The sequence below is a fragment of the Diabrotica virgifera genome, chromosome 5 (genome assembly GCF_917563875.1).
Source record: "Diabrotica virgifera virgifera chromosome 5, PGI_DIABVI_V3a".
Lineage (NCBI taxonomy): Eukaryota > Metazoa > Arthropoda > Insecta > Coleoptera > Chrysomelidae > Diabrotica > Diabrotica virgifera.
Genome location: NC_065447.1, coordinates 125,105,481 through 125,115,931, shown reverse-complemented (window position 1 = coordinate 125,115,931; position 10,451 = coordinate 125,105,481). Strand labels below are relative to the sequence as shown.

The 10,451-nt window shown below is 31.1% G+C and overlaps 2 protein-coding genes across 2 annotated transcripts; one reads left to right on the top strand and one right to left on the bottom strand.

The window, feature by feature from the left end:
- Positions 1 to 1,485: 1,485 nt before the first annotated feature.
- LOC126885465 (uncharacterized) lies at positions 1,486 to 2,178 on the bottom strand. The gene has a single exon (XM_050652037.1). It carries the CDS (start codon positions 2,176 to 2,178, stop codon positions 1,486 to 1,488), a length of 693 nt encoding a protein of 230 aa, XP_050507994.1.
- Positions 2,179 to 2,492: 314 nt separating this feature from the next.
- On the top strand, positions 2,493 to 8,442 carry LOC126885464 (uncharacterized). The gene is made up of 3 exons (XM_050652036.1): positions 2,493 to 3,147; positions 3,348 to 4,663; positions 8,308 to 8,442. Exons 1-3 carry the CDS (start codon positions 2,493 to 2,495, stop codon positions 8,440 to 8,442), a joined length of 2,106 nt encoding a protein of 701 aa, XP_050507993.1.
- Positions 8,443 to 10,451: the final 2,009 nt, after the last annotated feature.

The window sequence follows — 10,451 nt, the reverse complement described above, 5'->3', positions numbered from 1 at the left end:
GTTGTAGATAATTATACAGGGACAGATAACGGACAGAAAAAACATATAACTATGTCGATGAGATATATCCTGGATAAACAAAATGGAACACTGGTATAATTGTAAGCTTTATTGAGTTGCTTATAGATAGTAGTATCAGAAAAGAAATGTGAATTTAGCCATGTTCACAGCCACCTTTTTGGTAAAGACAGCACTTGAAAAAATAAATAAATAAAAACTACTAAGAAAGACCGTATTTAAAATATCTGCCAATGGTGTGTTAACAAAATGTAATCAATTTATCAAATTATAATATATATTGGAGAGATCTTTAACATCAGTCTTATTATTGATGCAATTTTGATCTTTCTTTATGTGAATCATCTCCAATATACATCTTTTATTATAATTATGTTCTTTTTCCAAAATCTGGAAATACCAATATATATATATATATATATATATATATATATATATATATATATATATATATATATATATGCATATATAGTAAAAAAAGGTAGTTCAAGTTTTTTGACTAGTTTGGAAAAAATATATAAATACTTTTTTCTTTTTGGGTGTGGTAGTCAAAATAAAATAGGGCTGTGCTAAGGCTTACTATTTATTCTATTCCAAGCTTTCGGAGGCAATTTCCTCCTTTTTCAAGGTTCTACAAAGAAATTACTTGCTAAGTACTCAAAAAGAAATACAAAGTTTTAACTTACCAAGAATGCTCGATTAAGCAAAAAACCGACATACGGTGAAAACGAACTTATTAAATAACATTTAAAGTAGTTAAAAAGTTAAAAAACACTGATTTTATAATTAAAAAATATGAAAACGACATGATGCATGTCGTCTTAAGTCTGGATCAAACCATTTCACGAACAGAAAGAGAGTCAAAAAGCGAGATTTACTGTTTAAATAAGTAGAAAGTTATGAAAAAACTTTTAAAAAGTCCACGAGGAAAATAAACTTCCTGTAGCTGGCTGTATAACATAAATCACAAAAATACCAAGTTTCTTGTAAAAGGTATATATTAAAATACCCTAAATAAGGGTCAAAATACAAAACGTTTTCGGATTAAGGAATCCATCATCAGTGTTTAAAAGCCTTTATTATTTACATTTAAAGGGTTTTTACCCTATACATTTTGGTGGCTCAGGCATGCAAATTTTGGCTTTTAAACACTGATGATGGATTCCTTAATCCGAAAACGTTTTGTATTTTGACCCTTATTTAGGGTATTTTAATATATACCTTTTACAAGAAACTTGGTATTTTTTTTGAAAGTATTATCTATGAAAGACAGTTGTAACGGACTGCAAATACTACCAATCGTAATACCAACTTAAATTTAGCGGGAAATTTGAAAAAAGTTTTTATTATTCATCAAAAAGAAAACAGTATTTAGCAAATATGTTCAGAAAAAATATACTGAATTAATAATTAACTTGATCAAATAAATAAGAAAATTAAAAGAGATTACTAAGATGCAGAATCAGACTAGTCGAAAGTCAATATATAGTTATAAATTTTACTAAGATTCTGGATCTCAGATCTCTTATTAAGATTGTTGTCATCACTCTTGCTGATATGTACCATCTCCAGGAACGTTCTTTTAAATTTATTACTTTCTCTGGCTAATATTTTAGCATTGTTGAAATCGATCTTATGGTCTAGATCGATTGTATGCTCTGCCAAAGCACACGTAGGTTTATTTAATCTACAGTCGCTTTTATGTGAGATTATTCGACTAGACAAGTTTCTTCCGGTTTCACCTATATATGATGCTGGACATTCAGTACATTCAATGCGGTAAACCACATCTGTGCATTCTAATGTAGTTAAAGGTTGTTTCATTTTACTGTATAACTGACGTATAGTTTTGATGTTTTCGTTAGCTATTTTGATGTTTTTAAATTCCTTGAAAATTTTACTAAGTTCAATAGTTAGTTTCGGAATGTAAGGAAGGGCATAAAAGTACACACTAGTCTGCGCCGAGTTACTCTGAGCTAAAGGCCCTGGTTGTGACATGGTACTAGCAGTGAGAATGTTCCTATTGACAAAGGGAACATTGCAAATTAATTTATTAATCAGTCTTGGAGGATATGAGTTTTCCACAAAAATATTTCGTAGAATGTTTAAATCATGTTGGAGATAGTCAGGATGAGACAACCTTTTGACACGTTCTTTCATTGCTGACTAAATTAGTTTTCATCCTAGGAGGATGGTACGAATGGTAGCTTATGAATCTGTTGCTACATATTGGTTTTCTATACCATTGTGTTTTCACCACATTACCTTCACATCTATGCAACAAGAGTAGTAGTTCGACCGCCGTTGAGTGAACACGTATGTTGACCTGCTGTGTTACTGTTAATTAACCAAGTGTTGTTAATATATTATTATTCGAACTTTTTCAATCTTCTTCTAAAAAAGTTAAAAGTATCTACTAAATTTTCACTTAATTTTTTCTTTTTCGACAATCAGCATCGTTTCCTTGTAAAAAAATGCCATTAACCAGGGAACAGCAACTTGAAATAAGAAGTGCGGCCGACGTATCTATTAAACAACTTTGTCAAGATCAAACTTTTATTAAATCCATCGTCGATAGTGTTTCTGCTGGTATAGTGCAAATTTTAAACAGCAAACTTGATGTTTATGAGAAAAAGATCGACGACCTAAAAACTGAAATAACAAAAATAAAAACTGACCACGAAGTCGAAATACAGACAATTAAGGCAAGCCTAATTGACTTAAACAAAAAAGGGGATTCCTTCGATATGATAAAAATAACGACAGAGTTGAACCAAATTAAAAGAAAAGAAAGTAATATTTTAATATTTGGTGTTCCTGAAACTGAAATTCATTTGCAAGCGTATATTGAAAATATGTTTACAGCTATATCAATGAATCGAAATCCGCAATTAAATGGTTTACATGTTTCCCGTTTAGGTCTACAACCATCAGCCAACTCAAATAAATGTCGTCCAATTAAAGTTACGTTTCCGAATAGTAATCAAGTGACTAATTTTTTAAAGCTAAATCCCAAACTCAAATCATTAGACTGTTATAAGAATATATATATGAGGTCAGATCAAACTGTTATGCAACGTGAGTATACTTCAAAAATCAAAAAGGAACTTAGCGATCGTTTGGCAGCAGGTGAAAAAAATTTGATTATAAAATACAAAAATAATCTACCATTTATTGTCTCAAAAAACCTGTAGTATCATCCACTGGATCACCGAAAAATAATGACAGCCTTTTTGTATACTATCAAAACTGTCGCGGTCTAAATTCGAAAACAACTATATTTTTTCAAAATGTCCTAATATCACAATATCACATTATTGCAATCACAGAATCTTGGCTTCGGGATGGAGTACGCAGTAGTGAACTATTTCCTGAAGACACCTACACAGTTTATCGTAAAGATCGAAGTTTTGGCAAGTTTGGAGGAGTGATTTTTGCTGTAAATAATAACGTGTGTCATTCAGAACAACATAGTGTAGTGTTTCCTATAGAAAAAATTGATGTTTTATGTGTTAAAGTTTTCAAAACCAATATCAAACCAATCTTCTTTATAACAGTTTATATCCCACCTAACGTGACATTTAGTGAGTATTCTGATTTTTTTGACTATATTGAAACTTTCCATGAAACTCATGAGGTCGTTTTGATTGGAGATTTTAATTTAACAGATCTTGCGGCATATTATGTTAATAATAGTCGAATAACTCCTTTAATTAATAGATTTGTTCAACTATTAAACTATACAGATTCTGTACAATGTAACAAAATAAAAAATATACATGGAAAGATATTAGATTTGATTGTAACACCGTCAGTTTTTAGTTGCGAAGTTACACCTGAAGTCAATGCCTTAGTTCCTATTGATTATCATCATCCTGCTTTAACTTGTTATTTTCCGTATGAAGTCAAAGAAGATGAATATTTTGTTCCGAATCAGAAACGTCTTAATTTTAGAAAATATAACGTAAATAAATTTAATAAACTTTTAACCGAAATGGACTGGAGTCATTTAAAACATTTTTCAGATGTAGATTCTGCTGTAGATTCGTTTAGTTTGTCTCTCCAAGAAATTATAGATAAATGTGTTCCACTTAGTTCAACTAGATCTCAAAAATATCCAGCATGGTTTACATCTGAAATAATCGCCAAAGTTAAACGTAAACATCATTATCTGAGAATGTATAGACGAAGTAAATATTGTTTTTACCTCCAACGAGCTAAAGATCTCAGGAGAACTATTAAATTAGAAATACAACTAGAATATAAAAAATTTATTGAAAGATCCCAAAATTCTTTTAAGTCAGATGCAAGACAATTTTGGAACTTTGTTAATGCCAAAAATAATAAATCACGGATACCTGGTCTGATGAAATACGGTAGTGATAAGTTTACCACGAGTCAAGATATAGTAAACGCATTTGCAAACTTCTTTAAGAGTGTTTATATTTCTGATAGTAATAGCTCTCCTTCTGTTACATCTTATTTTAATTATAATCCAAGTTCTTACTTTAATATCGGTAAAATTACCAGTAACGATATTATAGAAGGTGCAAAGAAATTAAAAAATAAATTTTCCTGCGGTCCTGATAATTTTCCTGTTTCGATACTTAAATGTCACGTCGAGTCATTCATAGAACCACTTGTTGTAATTTTTAATCTCATTCTTAAGACCACAACATTTCCAGCTGCGTGGAAAAATACAAGAGTTTGTCCTATTTTTAAATCAGGTTCAAACTCTGATATATCTAACTATCGACCTATCGCTCTTATATCAGCATTCTCTAAATTGTTCGAAATTATCTTGACAGATTACTTGTATGCTCATGTGCGTTGTTTGATTACCAGCAGTCAACATGGTTTTGTGAAAGCTCGGAGTACGGCAACAAATCTTTGTATATTTACAGAATATGTTTCGTCAGCTTTAGATTCAAGACAACAGGTGGACGTCATATACACTGATTTCAGTAAAGCATTTGACCGAGTCTCACACAATAAATTGCTAACAAAATTAGATCAGTTTGGAATTTCCAATAACTTTCAAATATTACTGAAATCATATTTAACTGATAGGAGTTTGTTCGTAGAATATCAAGGCTTTCGATCTTTTCGTTTTGTTGCCACGTCTGGAGTACCTCAGGGGTCAAATCTGGGTCCCTTATTATTTCTCCTTTTTGTTAATGATATCTGCTCCATCGTAGACTCTGAAACACTGTTGTACGCGGACGATATGAAAATATTTCGCAAAATTAACCATATTTCCGACTGCGTTAAACTTCAACAGGATATCTCTGCCATTAATGAATGGTGTTTCGATAATCAACTATCCTTAAATATAAAGAAATGTAAAGTAATGTCCTATACCCGAAAGATCAGTAACATACATTTCGATTATAAGGTCAACAACATTTTACTGTCTTCTACCTCAGAGTTTAAAGATCTTGGTGTTATATTTGACAGTAAATTAACATTCTCAACTCATATTAATACCGTGGTCTCTAAAGCAACCAAATCTTTAGGATATATTATTAGAAGCTGCAGAGATGTAACGTCTGTGGAAGCTTTGCGTAGTTTATATTTTGGACTAGTTAGTAGTAAACTTAATTACTGCACGTGGTATGGAATCCTAATCATGCAGAACTTGTCTCTAATCTTGAATCTGTTCAAAAAAGATTCTTAAGATATTGTTACCTCAAAAAATATAACAGATATCCGGTTAGAGGCTATAGCTATAATTTACTCCTTTCTGAGTTTGGATTCCATTCACTGCGTAAGCAGCGTGAAATAAACGGCCTAATATTCATCTTCAATATTGTCAATTGCCTAATTAATAGCGATGTTTTGCTTAGTCTTGTAGACTTTAATGTACCACGAGCTGTGTCACGTTCAGGTGTAACTTTTCATATTTCGGTGCCTAATTCGCAACATAATTTCTATTGTCCGATAAAAAGTATGTGCAGAAGTGTCAATAACTTAAGATCTGTGGACATTTTTTTTCTTAGTTTTAACATCTTTAAACGCGAAATACGCAATAGCTTATCGAATTGATGCCATGTTATTTTTCTTTATTAAGGTCTTTGTTTATTATTGTGTATGTGTATTCACAACAGAAACATTTTTGGTTATTCTTTATTTTATTTTATATTTTGTCATCAAGTGTTCAGTCAATGTATGTAGTTTTCTTATGTACACCTTTATGGGTTTATACCTGGTGGATGTATATTTCAATAAATAAATAAATAAATAAATAAACATCATGTCAAGGAAGGGCAAGGATCTCTCCGCCTCTTCCTCGCACGTGAACTGCAAATGCGGGTTCTGTTGGTTGAAAACATTTAACGTAGGTTGTATTAGGTCTGTAGGTAGTGCCAAGATCAAATCATCCATGTATCTCCTTATGAATGGTATTTCAACATTAATTTGATGAAGACAATCTTCAATCAAATCGTCCAAGACATAATTACATAATATTGGTGAGATGGTGGACCCCATTGGAGTACCAAAAACTTGTTTATAGTAACTGTCGTTAAAAATGAAAATATTAGAATCAAAAACAAAAGTAATGAGTTTATTGAGATTAACTAGATTCAGAGTCGTGTGCAATGATATGTCACCCCAGTGTTTCTCGACACTAACTACAATTGTGTGTAAAGGTAAGTTAGTGAACAAGGATACTACATCAAAACTAACCAGTTTATAATTATTAGGTAATTGAAAATTATTAATAAAAGAGCTGAAACTGAAAGAGTGCTGAATGTAAAAAGCATTATTGTTATTGTATGATTCTGTGAGAATCTTTGTAAGAAAAGCAGCTATGGGGCCATTAGGTGTACCTATAGAGGACACTATTGGTCTCATAGACAGATCTGGTTTATGAATTTTTGGCAAAGCATAAAATCTGGGAGCAATTGCATTATAAATTTTTAAAGTTTTCCCAATAGATTCATTTATTTGATTTTCCTTCACCAATTCAGAAAATAATTTGTTTGCCTTTTGTTGTAAAGTGCACACAGGGTTATTATTTAACTTTTTGTAATATTTAGTGTCTGTGAGTAAATCTTCACATTTTTGTGTATAATCCCTTGTGTACATTGCTACAGTGACATTGCCTTTATCGCTCTGGACAATCCTGATCTCAGGGTGATGTTTCAAAAAAGTTCTACATTTGACATAATATTTGTTCAAGAAATGGTCTGCTTCATCTTTGTTAAGATAGTTGGTGATTTTATTGGTGCATTTAGACCTTAGAATGTCCTTATCGACATTCTCAATTGGTCTTAGAATGTTTTCAATATCTGCTAACAAAGAGGAAACTTTGAAGTATTTTTTATTAGGAAGCAAAGCGAACTTTGGGCCTAAGGCCAACAACTTTTTAACTTCTAAAGGAAATTCGATATCTGTGAGGTTCTTGAACCAACTCTCCCTGAAATCAATACTGTCAAAGCTATCTAATCTAAACTTGTTGAACTTATTGATATTAGTTTTTTTAATTTTATGAAAATGAATATTATAAATTACTTGTTGTCTACGTTTGAATTCGACATAAGTGTAATAATTGAGTATAGATTTTGATTTGGCTTGGAGATCTTTTAACCTGTTTTCAAAATGATTAATATCAGCAAAAGTTATCTTAATCTCTATGTTAAGTATATTTTTTCCAAACCTTTTACTAAGTCCTTGTGCTCGAAAGTCAATCTCTCCTCTCCTGTGGTGTAGCAAGTTATTAACATTAGTGAGACTGTTCGTGATATGGCTTGGAAGACAATCTGAATTACGACACTTGATTAAAAAAGTCTTTCTGTTTCTTAACGCTGCCAATTTTATGTTCACATTTGCCCATTCTTTCAAATACGACACAAGTAATGGTCCGTATTGGAGTCTGATGTCTTCAAAAAAACCCATACTAAAATAGTAAAAAAAGGTAGTCCAAGTTTTTTGACTAGTTTGGAAAAAATATATAAATACTTTTTTCTTTTTGGGTGTGGTAAACAAAATAAAATAGGGCTGTGCTAAGGCTTACTATTTATTCTATTTAAAGCTTTCGGAGGCAATTTCCTCCTTTTTCAAGGTTCTACAAAGAAATTAGTTGCTAAGTACTCAAAAAGAAATACAAAGTTTTAACTTACCAAGAATGCTAGATTAAGCAAAAAACCGACAGACGTTGAAAACGAACTTATTAAATAACATTTAAAGTAGTTAAAAAGTTAAAAAACACTGATTTTATAATTAAAAAATATGAAAACGACATGATGCATGTCGTCTTAAGTCTGGATCAAACCATTTCACGAACAGAAAGCAGAACAGTCTGATTGCAGAATCAGACTAGTCGAAAGTCAATATATAGTTATCAATTTTACTAAGATTCTGGATCTCAGATCTCTTATTAAGATTGTTGTCATCTTAGTAATCTCTGATTCTGCATCTTAGTAATCTCTTTTAATTTTCTTATTTATTTGATCAAGTTAATTATTAATTCAGTATATTTTTTCTGAACATATTTGCTAAATACTGTTTTCTTTTTGATGAATAATAAAAACTTTTTTCAAATTTCCCGCTAAATTCAAGTTGGTATTACGATTGGTAGTATTTGCAGTCCGTTACAACTGTCTTTCATAGATAATACTTTTTAAAAGTTTTTTCATAACTTTCTACTTATTTAAACAGTAAATCTCGCTTTTTGACTCTCTTTCTGTTCGTGAAATGGTTTGATCCAGACTTAAGACGACATGCATCATGTCGTTTTCATATTTTTTAATTATAAAATCAGTGTTTTTTAACTTTTTAACTACTTTAAATGTTATTTAATAAGTTCGTTTTCAACGTATGTCGGTTTTTTGCTTAATCTAGCATTCTTGGTAAGTTAAAACTTTGTATTTCTTTTTGAGTACTTAGCAAGTAATTTCTTTGTAGAACCTTGAAAAAGGAGAAAATTGCCTCCGAAAGCTTGGAATAGAATAAATAGTAAGCCTTAGCACAGCCCTATTTTATTTTGACTACCACACCCAAAAAGAAAAAAGTATTTATATATTTTTTCCAAACTAGTCAAAAAACTTGGACTACCTTTTTTTACTATTTTAGTATGGGTTTTTTTGAAGACATCAGACTCCAATACGGACCATTACTTGTGTCGTATTTGAAAGAATGGGCAAATGTGAACATCAAATTGGCAGCGTTAAGAAACAGAAAGACTTTTTTAATCAAGTGTCGCAATTCAGATTGTTTTCCAAGCCATATCACGAACAGTCTCACTAATGTTAATAACTTGCTACACCACAGGAGAGGAGAGATTGACTTTCGAGCACAAGGACTTAGTAAAAGGTTTGGAAAAAATATACTTAACATAGAGATTAAGATAACTTTTGCTGATATTAATCATTTTGAAAACAGGTTAAAAGATCTCCAAGCCAAATCAAAATCTATACTCAATTATTACACTTATGTCGAATTCAAACGTAGACAACAAGTAATTTATAATATTCATTTTCATAAAATTAAAAAAACTAATATCAATAAGTTCAACAAGTTCAGATTAGATAGCTTTGACAGTATTGATTTCAGGGAGAGTTGGTTCAAGAACCTCACAGATATCGAATTTCCTTTAGAAGTTAAAAAGTTGTTGGCCTTAGGCCCAAAGTTCGCTTTGCTTCCTAATAAAAAATACTTCAAAGTTTCCTCTTTGTTAGCAGATATTGAAAACATTCTAAGACCAATTGAGAATGTCGATAAGGACATTCTAAGGTCTAAATGCACCAATAAAATCACCAACTATCTTAACAAAGATGAAGCAGACCATTTCTTGAACAAATATTATGTCAAATGTAGAACTTTTTTGAAACATCACCCTGAGATCAGGATTGTCCAGAGCGATAAAGGCAATGTCACTGTAGCAATGTACACAAGGGATTATACACAAAAATGTGAAGATTTACTCACAGACACTAAATATTACAAAAAGTTAAATAATAACCCTGTGTGCACTTTGCAACAAAAGGCAAACAAATTAGTTTCTGATTTGGTGAAGGAAAATCAAATAAATTAATCTATTGGGAAAACTTTAAAAATTTATAATGCAATTGCTCCCAGATTTTATGCTTTGCCAAAAATTCATAAACCAGATCTGTCTATGAGACCAATAGTGTCCTCTATAGGTACACCTAATGGCCCCATAGCTGTTTTTCTTACAAAGATTCTCACAGAATCATACAATAACAATAATGCTTTTTACATTCAAGACTCTTTCAGTTTCAGCTCTTTTATTAATAATTTTCAGTTACCTAATAATTATAAACTGGGTAGTTTTGATGTAGTATCCTTGTTCACTAACTTACCTTTACACACAATTTTAGTTAGTGTCGAGAAACACTGGGGTGACATATCATTGCACACGACTCTGAATCTAGTTAATCTCAAAAAACTCATTACTTTTGTTTTTGATT

What these genes read in the sequence shown, in the direction of transcription:
- LOC126885465 (XM_050652037.1), bottom strand. Translation starts at nt 2,178, where the DNA reads ATGAAAGAACGTGTCAAAAGGTTGTCTCATCCTGACTATCTCCAACAT.
- LOC126885464 (XM_050652036.1), top strand. Translation starts at nt 2,493, where the DNA reads ATGCCATTAACCAGGGAACAGCAACTTGAAATAAGAAGTGCGGCCGAC. An exon ending in TAGCGATCGTTTGGCAGCAG is followed by an intron (nt 3,148 to 3,347) that starts GTGAAAAAAATT and finishes TTGCAATCACAG; the next exon opens with AATCTTGGCTTCGGGATGGA. An exon ending in CATTCATAGAACCACTTGTT is followed by an intron (nt 4,664 to 8,307) that starts GTAATTTTTAAT and finishes TTTCACGAACAG; the next exon opens with AAAGCAGAACAGTCTGATTG.